The sequence below is a fragment of the Nerophis lumbriciformis genome, linkage group LG11 (genome assembly GCF_033978685.3).
Source record: "Nerophis lumbriciformis linkage group LG11, RoL_Nlum_v2.1, whole genome shotgun sequence".
NCBI classification, from domain to species: Eukaryota; Metazoa; Chordata; class Actinopteri; order Syngnathiformes; family Syngnathidae; genus Nerophis; species Nerophis lumbriciformis.
The window spans coordinates 12070828-12085870 of record NC_084558.2 but is presented as its reverse complement, the minus strand read 5'-3'; the positions used below and the strand labels follow the sequence as shown (position 1 = coordinate 12085870).

The 15043-nt window shown below is 39.6% G+C and overlaps 1 protein-coding gene across 2 annotated transcripts in view; it reads right to left on the bottom strand.

Moving 5' to 3' along the window:
* mrtfab (myocardin related transcription factor Ab) overlaps window positions 1–15043 on the bottom strand; it is an 81049-nt gene that overhangs the window by 53680 nt on the left and 12326 nt on the right. Inside the window, exon 3 of one of the 2 annotated variants that reach the window (XM_061967373.1) lies at window positions 8920–9105. In XM_061967373.1, the coding sequence (XP_061823357.1) occupies window positions 8920–9085 (166 nt within the window). In that variant the 5' untranslated portion in view covers window positions 9086–9105. Of the gene's footprint in view, window positions 1–1712; window positions 2225–8919; window positions 9106–15043 lie in introns of those variants that run through there. The other variant, XM_061967376.1, reaches the window with a different exon arrangement.

Sequence of the window (15043 nt, the reverse complement as noted above, 5' to 3'; positions counted from 1 at the left end):
AGTGTTTGATGAGCATTCCTCAACTTTATCAGTATTTATTGCCACCTTTCCCAACTTCTTTGTCACGTGTTGCTGGCATCAAATTCTAAAATTACCGGTATTGATTATTTGAAAAAAAAATGTTTATCAGTTTGAACATCAAATATGTTGTCTTTGTAGCATATTCAACTGAATATGGGTTGAAAATGATTTTCAAATCATTGTATTCCGTTTATATTTACATCTAACACAATTTCCCAACTCATATGGAAACGGGGTTTGTACAAGCCCACAACAAGAATATAGAAGAAAATAAGGAAATTATTGACTACAACTGAATAAAAATGGCGGAATCGCGCAAAGCTCTTTGGGTAAACTTCTACTATATATGGAGATATCCGCTGACGTAACTAAGGCAGAATATGTCACTAATAGGTCTCAAATTCCAATGGCTTGTTTGGAAGAAGGCAATATTGTTTTATAAATATCTTCCCCATGCTTCGATAGTTTGATTTCAAATTTTCGGGTCCTGTGGGGATTCTAAATACACAAAAACAGGTGCCAACAGGTAAGACAAGTGGGTTTGCATAGTAGGGCCGTTTTAAGGGCAGTGGTTGGCGCTACAACGTCTTATGTGCCTTCAGAGGCATACTTTCTTGACTTTACCTACTTTTCTTGAAATATTATGGTCAAATTCTGAATGGTGTGACCTTAAATGGATTTTTAACCTCAGTGGTTTCATTGTGTTGATTTCAATCCTGGCAGCAGGACAAGCATTTGACTGCAGCATTGTGTTTGAACTCTACTAACTGACATAAACCTCTTTTACCACTCTTTACTTATCTTACAACTATTCACTTCTCTCTCTAATCATACAACTTTTGCCACACTAATTTATCTTGTCCAACAACTTATTTCTTCCCTCTCTTATTTTTTCATTACCTTATGACGAGGCGCTGTGTGGGCCTCCGCTGTTGGCAACCTTCCCTTATGTTACATAACAACTACATCAGTCTCCCTAAAACTCTGTTGTACCAGACTGGCCTCGTCCAGGCAAATTCAGAAAAGCTCGAGCATGCGACTGCCGTTTGTAGATCTAATATGTGCGCGGGCATCTACGGTCCATATGTGCCTAAACCAAGCCCTAATTACATAACATCCCTGTGCAGGATATACCTCATCTATTGTAATTACATGAAGGGCGAGAAGGAGAAGGGATGCGATCTGTATCTGTCTTTGTTTACACGCCCGCATGATGTGGGCTAGAAGGCATACACTGATGGAATTTCGACATAGAGGTATTCTCTGCTTCCTGTCAGTGCATGCAGAAGTCACTTAGTCAGCACTGGTTATAGCTCTGCAGTGCATCAGGTAAATTAATCAAATGAACAGGGCTGCAATGTTAAATTGTTAAACATTAAAGTATCAGACTACACTAGATTTGCTACTAGATAAGACATTTAGTACTAAGTCTGGCATGCAAAGATGTAAGCTTTAAAACATTTCATTCACAAATGAAAAAACATGCCCAGTTTTTGGCATTTGTGTATGCAACATTAGTTATCATACTGTACAAACAATCAAGAGTAACAGCAGTAAAGTCATAACTCTTAACATATACTGATGCATGCAAGAACCTCGATGTCATTTTAAATTAGGATTCTACTGACACATTTCTAGCAATACCATCAATCAAAAAGACAAATAATGAGCAATATTTTCATTGAAATTACCTGACAGGCGAGTCATATCTCTCTGTACCATGCCGAAAGGAAGTGTCACCCTCCGGGCAAAGGTTAGTGCTTCATACTTCCAACACAGACATAGTAAAGAAAGTGTGCGGTAAATAAAAAAAAAAAAAGAAGAAAAAAGTATGGAGCAGCAGCAGAGAACTGCAAAAAAAAAGTCACAAACACACGTTCTTCTTCTTAGCTGCAGCAGCAGTATCGTAAGTAACTCCACAAGTTGCAGTGCACCTTACATTCCCCTTTTCTGGACTGTCTGCAAGTGTGTGCATGCCTCGGCAAATAGGGCGTGTGTAAGTTGGAGTGGATGACACGGTCTACCAATCAATCCCACCGATCTTCCCGGGAGCTACACTTAATTTTTTTTTACATTTCATTTACATTTACAATTAGAGAAAAAAGCAGTAATGCTAAGAGGGAACAAAAACTAAAGAGAACCAAAACTAGAGTCAAGCCTCCCATCGTTGAGTAGAAGTTAAAAACAACTTATTTTCTTGCTTTTCATTTTTCCCTTTCCTTCTGTTTCCCCTCATAGTTATGCAATAGTGACATTTCACACACCCCCTCACTCCTCCTTTATTTCCCCATACTTCCTTCTTAAACTGTTGCTGTGCAGCAAACACTCCTACCCACATCTCAAACTTTTAAGCAATTATTCCCAATTAGGTTTTTCATAAAAGCAAATCAGCTTGCAAACAACGAGACATGATTTTTGTTTCATTGTTATGTCACACACACACACATCTGTCTCTGATCTTCTTCCTGGATAACAAGTCACCTCTCTCTATGTACTCACACAAAACAAATCTCCCAGCCTGTTTATTACTGGGGAAGGAACCTTGTGCAATCAGCATACATGTATTGCGAAACTTGATGAAGGATGTAAAGCTGTGATGAGGTTTATGAAGACGTTCTGTGTCTCCCTGCCAACACTACAGTATGCATGAAGCAAATGTCGATGCTGTCAGAAGCAGTGCATCTCTCAGGTGCTTTAAAAGTCTCTCTTTGAGCATGATTACTTATCGGAGAGCTTGCAGAAACATGTCTGCTAGAGAGAAGAAATGAATAGGCCAACAGGAGCAGAGGTTGTTCAACATTGGGAGTGGTACCTTGAGGCTGTCTGTGTGATAATGAAAGTGTTGCCGCAGGACTATTGTCAGGACATAGCTTTGATATCAATATTGTTCGTTAAACTAAAGTGTAGCACTTCAAAAGCGTGTTACATGTCCTTCTGTGGCTCGAAGTACTGTTTGTAGTTCTAATGATGTCCTTTTCTATTATCATGGACAGCTGCAACACTGTTGTTTTTGTTTACTGATCTAACCTTGCTTGACACCCTCAGGATAAATTGACAAGAATTCAAACAACACAAGGTGGCCGACACCCTGCTGGGAACAATGGCTGACTGATATTGATAGGTATGTGAATCAATACAAAATTGATGACAAAACTTGGAGGGCAAAAAATCTGCAATTCTAATGAGTCATTAGCTCAATAAGCATCTAGAGCAGGGTTTTCAAACTAATTTTCATTGAGGGCCACCTTGTAGTTATGGCTGCCCTGAGAGGGCCGCTTGTAACAACGAATGATACATGAATTTACTTATGCATTTAATTATTACGCACGTCCCACTGGGAGGAGACCCCGCGGCAGGCCAAGGACCAGATGGGGGGATTACATATCCTCTCTGGCCTGGGAACGCTTCGGGATTCCCCAGGAGGAAGTTGCTAATGTTGCTCTGGAGAGGGAAGTCTGGGGGTCTCTGCTGGAGCTGTTGTCTCCGCGACCCGCATCCGGATAAGCGGTTGAAGATGGATGGATGGATTTTAATTATTATATATATTTTTTACGTACACTGTAAAAAAAATATGTATTTTTTACAGTAAAAAAATAGCAACTCAATCACCACAATTTTACTATAAAATGTACAGTGTTTTTTGCAACATATTATGGTAAAGGGAGAAACTTTACCATCGTTTTTATTTTATTCTGGCAACTGAGCTGCCAATTTTTTACCGTTAAAAAAACTGTGATACTGTTTTACCATTAACGGTAAAAATAACAACCATAGTAATACCACTAGCAGCTCAGTCGACAGAATTTCCCGTAAAAAAACAGTCGTAGTTATTTCAATTTACATGCCGTAGAAAACATTGTATTGTCATTTTTACAGTGTACAATTTGATGGATAACTTTCTCTAAAATCATAAATCAAGCAGAAATGTAAGTATTCTGACAAAATAAAATGTTTGGAAAGTATGATAATATAATTTTTGCTATATTGGATAATATTAAAGCTTAAAATGTATGCAATGTCATGCAGTACCTGCATTTTTAACTGTTAAAATGGAAAGACAAATAGTAAGAAAAGATAAAGTACTTTATTGACGCATATTATTTCCGGGCCTTTGTGGGCCACATAAAATGATGTGGCGGGCCAGATCTGGCCCCCGGCCCTTGACTTTGATATTTCTGATCTAGAGTGTGTTTTGAATTTTATTTTGATTTTTTGTAAAATCACTGAAAAAGTATACCACTAATAGCAAAGAGGAATAGTGCAATAATAGCCATAGAACCAGAAATGACACTGTAACATAAACGTAAGACTGCTCAGTACAATACTATACAACACATATTATTGAAAACAATTATTACCATTGCAGATGCAGTGTTTCCCATACGTACATTTTTGTGGCGGTCTGCCACAAATACATTTGGACCGCCACGTTACCAATTAGGTGGCGTGTAGGTATCCATTGTGACTCCGCTCTGAATTCCCAAGTGGTACACATTAAAATTGAAAGACAGGAAGTGTTCTTTGTGTCATGCATTTACTCTGTAATCAAATACTGTACAAGCGGTTACGAAAGGCAAAGTATTTGCCGGGGTGGCGGAGATTCAGACATCCGGGGTACCCCCACAAGCCAGGGGAGCATGCTTTACCACCGCTATGCAAAGTGAGGTGCGGAAGCGTTCAAACTAGGGGTGCAACGATTTATTGACATTGTCAACAATAACATTTGTTGTAGTGGAGGAAGAAGGTCATCCTACGTGCTAAACGTGCTTGCGGACATGGCAGCAAGAGCAAGGCAACACATAGAATATGATCAACGACCATCGCTATATGCTATATTCTAGGTAAAGTTAAATACCTTTTGCATCTGGCATTATTGCATCTAGCATTAGTGCAGTCCTTCTCAAATAGTGGGGCGCGTGTGACCTACAGGAACATGCTTTTTTGCAGTACTAGAATACGACGAAGCGTATATAGCGCTTGGTTACAGTGGGAGTTGAGGAAAGACTGGTGTGTTGTTTTCTTTCATGTTATTAAGGATACACAATTATGCAGCAGTGTACTTATAACAATTTTATAGACAAATTATACTATTTATAGCCGTGCTAGAGAGTGGGGGCGCACAAAATATTTTCTTCTTCCTAGAATCAGAATAAGAATCAGAATATTTTTTATTGCCATTGTTTGAGAACGGGTTCACAAACTAGGATTTTTTCTTGGTGCAACATAAAACACATATTACACAGAATAGAAGGGGGCGTGACAGAATATATTTGAGAAGCACTGCATTAGTGACACAAATACTAACTTGTTACTAAGGATGATATGGCATGCTATGATGGCTAACACCAGCTGATTAATGTGACCCAAAGAATAGAACCAGAGGCAAATTGTTATGTTTTATTTTAACCATGATGTAATAAATTGAAAATATCATATCACGGTTACTGTGACCAAAATTATTATAGTTATCACAGTATTGTTAAATGTGCTCAAAAAGTACTTAAAACATATTTTCACCAAGTAATGTTGTTTTATATAATTAAAATGAATAGAGGCACTGTTCGAAAACCCGCTATTTTGCATGTTTTGTATTTTTTAGTAAGGTTGCATGATTAATCGACATCAAGTTAACATCATGGTTTTAATTGCGATAAATAGCCGCCACCGGCATTTGAGTGACATGTTTGCCAATCAGAATTGTTCATCTTCGCGTCCTTTGCCTTCTAGCCAATCAATTTGTGTGTGCTGCATTGGAGCCAGCCAGTATGCAAATAACAAACACCATTTGCTCTTTGGAAAAAGTTTTAGGCCATGTCCACAAAAACATAGATACTTAATAAACGCATAGTACTTATCTCCGCGTTTAGGCCTCTTGTCCACACGCAAACGCATACTTTTGTCCTTAAAAACGCAGACTTTTGCTAACGCTGGCCAAGGTGAAGAGTTACAAAATCCTTCGCTAAGCGTATGGAGACTTGTACTCCTCTGATGACGTCACGGTTGTGCGCTGTCATTTCCAAAGCTCAGCAATCTTCACCTGATGGAAGAACTTTGACAACTTTGACTTTGACTATCTGATGTTTTTAATCTTTGTTTCACGACAGTCAGATCATAAAGTTAACTTACGTGCGTAGGTTCCATTTGTGTAACCTACGCAAATGGAAGTTTTAGTTGCTCGGGCGTGCATATAACACGCCCGAGCAACTAAAAAAAAAAGTTATATATCTTTCCTCCATATTAATGTTAATGACAATGTACACTTCATTGCACATGTATATCTATATTGACCATTAAGCTTTATAATTCCACGAGAGTTTTGTGGCGGCACACGCACGTCCGTGCGCTTTAGGTATCCTTGGTTCGTCATTTTAGAAATAATGCACACATGTAATATATCACCATGTTGCTGATTAAACATGTCATAATTCCAGGAGTGTTGGTGGGTTTCAGTGGCACAGGTGTGCATGCGCAATTTAAAGATTCATATGTTCCCAGGGCTCTGTGTAATTGCAGGCTGGTTTGAAAAATAATGTACAATGTCATTGTACGTCTCGTTTATAAAAATAAATATTACAATAACAGGTGTAATGCCACCAAGTCAGCTGTGGCTGCTTTTCCGTGATTCTGATTGGACTAAATGTGCATGACAGCAGGTGTATACATTTGTGTGTAGACATAGACAGTTTTGAAACTACACTTGTGTGAATGGAGATTGTTTTAACCCCAAATAAACAGATGTTTGGTTCCACCCCCCGTTTCTTCACAACATCCCAGCAGTTGGCATCCTAGTGACAGCAGACCTTGCACAGTAAGGGATATTTTATTATGTTTGTTGGCGCTCATAAAAGTCTGCAGTGAGTAGTAATCCGTAAAGAAGAAAAAAAAGCGAACGTCGTGATGCGTTTTTGCTTATGCTTAAAATGATCAAAGTACGTAAATATTAAATGTTACTAATAAATGTGCTTATTACTACATTACATATGTACTTACGGTGTGTACATACAACCTTAATGGAGGTGTTAGGATGTTTTTTAAGGGCGTTATAGGCAGAATAGAGTTCCATTTTAAGCTGACTTTTGATCGCATTTATTTAATAATTAGAATGCATTAAAAAAATACATGTGTAAACGATAGGCAAAATTACAAAAAAAGTGCAATTCCCCTTTAACAGTACAATTAACTGAACAGAGTGAGCCCTCTTTTCATTAATTCACAATCTTAGCCTTGTTGGACGGAGAGCAAGACTACCGGTACTCACTGACACACACAGGAAGCACAACAGACAGAGAGACTCACGACATGCCAAATACAGTACAATGATAAACAATTCTACAGTAATGAAAAATAAAAGTTTATATCCTTTAAATGGTCGCAAGCATTATTATTTTATATTATGATTACATTACATTATAAACACTGTTTAGTTTTTATCGGTTATTTCTTCAGTTTAAGAGCATGATGTAGACAAAAGTCTGTCTGCATGAAGCCAAATATTTAAGTAAATTATTGCATATTGTTCTAATCAGTGACACTTTGTGACGAGAATATGTTGATTGACAGTCTAAAAGTAACATGTCTTCCTTCACTTGTTATTTTTGCAGTTTTGTGCATTTATATGTATAACATACAAAAATCGCTAATTAAATTGCAATTATTGTAAATTCCGGACTATAAGCCGCTACTTTTTTCCTACGCTTTGAACCCTGCAGCTTATAAAACGGTGCAGCTAATTTATGGATTCACATGCGGAGACATTGAAAAGGTGTGTTATTGTTTGTGATATGGCTCCATCTTTTGGTCAAGTTTGCTCATTGCAGGTACCGCGGGATGAGCGTCTATAGTAATTCCTTCTGTTTAGCGCTTTTAACCACAAGTGTGGTTTCGTCTTCGAGTCATCGTTCCTACTCGTTTGGATTCTTCATTCATCACTCCAAGCAAACATTTGTAAGTTTCACAATATAACAAACCATTCATAATTACTAGACTGTCCCATGTGTGATGTCTGTAGGAGTGTTTTCATGCATATTTGTACGTGCACTCACACTAGTCCCTGGCCTTTATTAAACAACCTCTGTGCTGAGGTAAACTGTCCACTGACAAATGTACAAGAAGTACAAACAAAGTGACATTCACTGTTTGGTCATTTTACCCTCACTTTGTGGTTACTAAACACGATGTAACCCGTTCTCAATTCAATTTAGTTCAATCAAAACAAAGAGCACTTAACATTTAGCCGAAAATAACTGTCCCCAAAGATGTAAGGAAACAGATTGTAAGAGCACATAGGCTACATTCACACTGCAGGTTGTGATGCCCAATTCTGATTTTTTTTGTTGAAATCCAATCTTATTAATTGGTTAGATGTTCACAGTACAAAATGTAAACTTCTTATTTGTATGTATTGAGAACGGATTGCGTTCTTGAAGTAACCTGCATGCACAAAACACTATGTCCGTGTATGTCTTTGCGGCAATTTCAGGGGTTTTGTGCAACCAAGTCAGTGTTAACTAAATTCTTTTGCGTAGGAGATTAAGAAGAAAGAGTGCAAGAAATTTGGCTTTGGCAGTTTGTGGGGAACATGCTGCGACGTCTGTTCCGAGGAGGGTATGGGTGAGGAGTTAGAGCCAAGAGTGGTGGGACATTGACGTGAGCCGCTTTGATGACGTATAGGTCGGACAAACGCGACCTGGGCGTTCAGAGTGTAGTGGCATCGGTTACATATCACATTTTTGCCCACACACGAAAGAGACCTGGGTCGGATTTGAAAAAAAATCTAAATTTAACTATTTACACTTATATACAAAAAATCTGATCTGGAACTAAGCCACACGTGCAAAAAAATCGGAATGACCTGCTGTGTGAACATAGTTTATGGCCAATGTTCCTTTGCTAACTTACCATTTTTGCGTTCATTTAGAGGTAGCAGGTTAGGAGCAGGCTGGAGGGATAGTTCCTGGAGCTCACTGGTCACTGTCTCACTCTGCGGGCTCGGGTCCAACAACCCCGTCCTGGCAACTTCCATATTGTCGTCGGCCTGCGGCTGCTCGACTTCTAGATGCAACATTGCCAGAGTGGCAGGGAGACCTGCAGAAAAAAGCATAGCATTTAGTAGGTCTGTCATCAAGTTACTATAGTAGTATATTAAGAAAACATTTACATCCTAAACTTGTTTGCTTAGTTAAAAAGCTATTATTTAAAAGTTAGTTACTAAATATTACAAAGTGAGTTGTGGAAATACTTGTTTAGTGTGAAAATCTGTTGTTCAGTGGGCCGGAAGGGGCCAGGAAAATCTATTCACATTTAAATGATGGTTCTTATTTATAACGATTGTGAATTGATTAAACATTTTCAAGAATTTATTTTTAAAAAGACGCTTTTTAGACCATCACCATTTTTTCTCACTAGTCGTATACATCAAACATCAGCAGCCAAGAGGTGTTTTTGTAACCTGTAACCTTTTTAGAAAAGGTTTTATCAGAATCAACTTTAATGGCTAAGTGTGTTTAAAACACAAGGAAATTGACTTAGTAGAATGTGATTTCTTTGTTCAATGCAAAAAAACTAAACAAACACGCAACAACCATGAGAGAGCACTGTACCGTATTATCATTTACATGCCAAATAATAGAGAATCAGTTTGAATGGAGAACCATGTTGAATTTGAGAATCTATTCTGAATCACTCAAAGAATTGTGATCAAACAAAGTCATAAGTTGTTGTCAGATTCACATCCCTACAGTACAGTATCACAGAAGTGAGTACACCTGTCACTTTAAACAACCATTTTCAAAACAGCATATGTTGTCAAAAGACAACACAATAGTCTGTGTAGAGCTTGGAAACGCAGTAAAGACTTGTTTTAACACTCCACGAAAAAATTCAACACAGTCACTGTTGTCTAAAAAGGAGGAAGCACAAGAGAGTGGTAAGATACAGTAAATGTGTCAGACATGGTGGCGTTCGTGATCTGAGGCTGCATGAGTGCTGCTGGCACTGGGGAGCTGCGTTTAATTGAGAGAAACATGAATTCCAACAATTGACATTCTGAAATCAGGGCTGTATGCTTGGCCGTTTACCAAGAGCACAGGTGCTACAAAACAATAATTTAAAAACAAGAGTTGCACCGAAAAATTTTAGTAGCACAATAAAAAATTGGGAGCAATATGATATCTCTTAAATAACACAATTTCATTATTAACACTCAAAAGACATACACATGTGCACTCATACATATAAACACAATGCCATCATAAGGCCAACTTCAACCCTCAACAGACACAGAGAATATCCTTTAACTGTGCTACCACTGTCGCAAACACTAATGTAGGGCTGGGCGATATGGAACAAAACTCATATCCCGATATTGTTTGGCTGAATACCGAGATACAATATATATCCCAATATTTTTTCCGTAAAGTGAAGTTGGACAAAGTCAAACTCAAATGTGTGTGTCAACTTGTTTTATTGAAACAAATACTTATTAACATAAGTAACTTTTTTGAAATGTTAAAAGTTTCATGTGTAGATGCACATAATTTTTTTTAAAAAGGATCATATTTTTTTTCCGACATGTGAAAGACTTCCCTGTGGTCTACACAACATGTAATGGTGATTCGTTGGTCAAAACGTGGCATAGACTATGTTTTACAGACCATCTTCAAGCCACTTTTTGACCGTCTCTTCAGGATGCACAGTTTTGTGGGCGGTCTTATTTTCGGGCCTCCACTTTGACAGGGTTTTCTCCACGTCAGCCATGTTGACGTTTTTAGCGCTTCCACATATTGTCTACTGACAGATGTAAGTTCGTATATATATATATATATATATATATATATATATGTATATATATATATATGTATATATATATATATATATATATATATATATATATATATATATATATATATATATATATATATACAGACAGACATGTACTGTATATATTACTATATTAATGTTTTAACCATGACAACCCCATAGCATCCAGAGACTTAAGGAACTCCGGGCGTATCTCATCCATGCCCGGGGCTCTGCCACTGAAGAGCTTCTTAAAGGGGACCTACACCTTTTTTGGAATTTTGCCTATCGTTCACAATCATTATGAAAGACATAATGACGGATGGATTTTTTTGTTCCCTGCTCCCCCCCACCCCGTTTCTTTGCGAGGATTATGAGACAATTTTCATCTAAAGGGGAATATATAAACACCCAAGCAGTTGGCATCCTAACGAGAGCAGACCTTATACAGTAAGTGATGTTGTATTAGGTTTGTTGGCTCTCATAAAGTCTGCAATCAGTGATGAAGAATAAAAATAAAGCGAATGCTGTGATCCGTTTTTTAAATTAATGCACCACTTATGCTTAAAATGATCAAAATACATACATATTAAATGTTATTGTTAATGTGCCCGTTACTACATTACATTTATACTTACATCATGTATATAAAACCGTAATGGAGGTGTTTGGATGTTTTTAGGGGCTCCTTAGGCAGAATTTAATAGCTCCTATAGGCTCCATTGTAAGCTGACTTTTGATCGCATTTATTTAATATTTAGAATGCAAAAAATAAATAAATAACATCCGTCATCATGTCTTTCATAATGATTGTGAACGATAGGCAAAAAAGTGCAGTTCCCCTTTAACTACCTCGGCAACCTCAGTCCCAGAAATAGGAGAGCCCACCACAGAGTAGCCAGTAACTGCTTCCTCAGTGGAATATGTGTCGTTGGGATTGAGGAGGTGTTTAAAGTAATCCTTCCACCAATCCACAAAATGCCCAGTCAACGTAAGCAGTACACTGTCCCCACTATACACGGTGTTGAGAGTGCACTGCTTCCGGCGGAGGATGGTGGTCCGGAATCGCTTCGAAGCCGTCCGGAAGTCATTCTCCATGGCTTCCTTGAACTTCTCCCATGTCCGAGTTTTTGGCTCGGCAAATGCCAAAGCCGCACACCGCTTGGCCTGTCAGTACCTGTCTGCTGCCTCCAATGTCCCTCGAGCCAAAAGGACCCGATACGAATGCTTCTTCATCTTGACAACATCCCGGATTATGGGATTACCGCCACACCTTGCAGCAACAGCTCGAATCGGCTGCCTCGACAAGTGAAGCATGGAACATGGTTCATTCCGACTCAATGTCCAGCGCTTCCCTCGTAACATGTTCGAAGTTCTATCAGAGGTAGGAATTGAAACTCTCTCTGACAGGAAACTCTGCCAAACATTCCCAGCAGAACCCCTTTATGCGTTTGGGCCTGCCAGGTCTGTCCGGCATCCTCCATTGGAGCCGACTCACCACCGAGTAGTGATCGGTTGAATGTTCCGCTCCTCTCTTCACCCCAGTGTCCAAAACATGATACCGCAAATTTGATGATACAACCACAAAGTCGAACTACGGCCTAGGGTGTCCTGGTGCCAAGTGCACAAATGGACACCCTTATGTTTGAACATGGTGTTTGTTATGGATAATCTGTGACGAGAAAAAAAATCCAAAAACAAAACACTACTCTAGTTCAGATCAGGGTGTCCGTTTCTCCCAATCACGCCTCTACAGGTCTCACTGCCGTTGCCAACGTGAGCGTTGAAGTCTATAGTAGAACAAGGGAATCCCCTGAGGGAGCACTGTCCAGTACTCCCTCTAGGGACTCCAAAAAGTGTGGGTACTCTGAACTGCTGTTTGGTACGTAAGCACACAAACAACAGACAGGACCTGTCCCCCCACCCAGAGGCAGAGGGAAGCTACCCTCTTGTTCACCGGGTTCAACTCCAACATACAGGCTCTGAGCCACGGGGCAACATGTATAGCCATGCTGCCCGTCTCCTCTTACAGCTGGCAACGCTAGAGCGGAAGAGAGTCTAGCCCCTCTCGAGAAGACTGGTTCCAGAGCCCTTGCTGTGCAACGAAGTCGAAGTTTAGGCTCTTTCACCCCAGCAAGGTGACGTTCCATGTCGCAAGAGCTAGTTTCTGTAGTTAAAGATCGGACCACCAAGAGCCCTGCCTTCGAATGCCGCCAAACTCACAGAGCACCCGACAACTATAGCGGGGAGACCCACGTTACCTCTTCGGGCTGTCCTCGGCCGGATAGGGGGCCAGGCGCTCGCCCTCAAGCCCTACCTCCAGGCTTTGCTCCAGAGGGGTGACCCGCATTCAGGCCAAGGAAGCCTCAGTCCTCGATACTGTCGATTTACAGAAGTCTTTGAGCTGCTCTTTTTGTGGTCCCTCACCTGGGACCTGTTTGTCATGGGACCCTACCAGGGGCATAGAAGCCCCGGACAACATAACTCCTAGGATCATTGGGACGTGCAAACTCCTCTACCACGACAAGGTAGCAGCTCAGGGAGGATATACATATATATACACATATATATACATGTATACATACATATAAATATACATATATATATATATATATATATATATATATATATATATATATATATATATATATATATATATATATATACATACATACATACATACAGGTAAAAGCCAGTAAATTAGAATATTTTGAAAAACTTGATTTATTTCAGTAATTGCATTCAAAAGGTGTAACTTGTACATTATATTTATTCATTGCACACAGACTGATGCATTCAAATGTTTATTTCATTTAATTTTGATGATTTGAAGTGGCAACAAATGAAAATCCAAAATTCCGTGTGTCACAAAATTAGAATATTGTTTAAGGGTTACATTTTGAAGACACCTGGTGCCACAAACTAATCAGCTGATTAACTCAAAACACCTGCAAAGGGCTTTAAATGGTCTCTCAGTCCAGTTCTGAAGCCTACACAAACATGGGGAAGACTTCAGATTTGACAGCTGTCCAAAAGGCAACCATCGACACATTGCACAAGGAGGGAAAGACACAAAAGGTTATTGCTGAAGAGGCTGGCTGTTCTGAGAGCTCTGTGTCCAAACACATTAATGGAGAGGCAAAGGGAAGGAAAAACTGTGGTCAGAAAAAGTGTACAAGCGATAGGGATCACCGCGCCCTGGTTAAGATTGTGAAAAAAAAACCATTAAAAAATGTGGGGGAGATTCAGAAGGAGTGGACAGCTGCTGGAGTCAGTGCTTCAAGATCCACCACCAAGAGACGCTTGAAAGACATGGGTTTCAACTGCCGCATACCTCGTGTCAAGCCACTGTTGACCAAGAAACAGCGCGCAAAGCGTCTCACCTGGGCTAAGGAAAAAAAGAGCTGGACTGCTGCTGAGTGGTCCAAAGTCATGTTTTCTGACGAAAGCAAATTTTGCATTTCCTTTGGAAATCGAGGTCCCAGAGTCTGGAGGAAGACAGGAGAGGCACAGGATCCACGTTGCCTGAAGTCTAGTGTAAAGTTCCCACCATCAGTGATGGTTTGGGGTGCCATGTCATCTGCTGGTGTCGGTCCACTCTGTTTCCTGAGATCCAGGGTCAACGCAGCCGTCTACCAGCAAGTTTTAGAGCACTTCATGCTTCCTGCTGCTGACCTGCTCTATGGAGATGGAGATTTCAAGTTCCAACAGGACTTGGCGCCTGCACACAGCGCAAAATCTACCCGTGCCTGGTTTACGGACCATGGTATTTCTGTTCTAAATTGGCCCGCCAACTCCCCTGACCTTAGCCCCATAGAAAATCTGTGGGGTATTGTGAAAAGGAAGATGCAGAATGCCAGACCCAAAAACGCAGAAGAGTTGAAGGCCACTATCAGAGCAACCTGGGCTCTCATAACACCTGAGCAGTGCCAGAAACTCATCGACTCCATGCCACGCCGCATTAACGCAGTAATTGAGGCAAAAGGAGCTCCAACCAAGTATTGAGTATTGTACATGCTCATATTTTTCATTTTCATACTTTTCAGTTGGCCAACATTTCTAAAAATCCCTTTTTTGTATTAGCCTTAAGTAATATTCTAATTTTGTGACACACGGAACTTTGGATTTTCATTTGTTGCCACTTCAAATCATCAAAATTAAATGAAATAAACATTTGAATGCATCAGTCTGTGTGCAATGAATAAATATAATGTACAAGTTACAC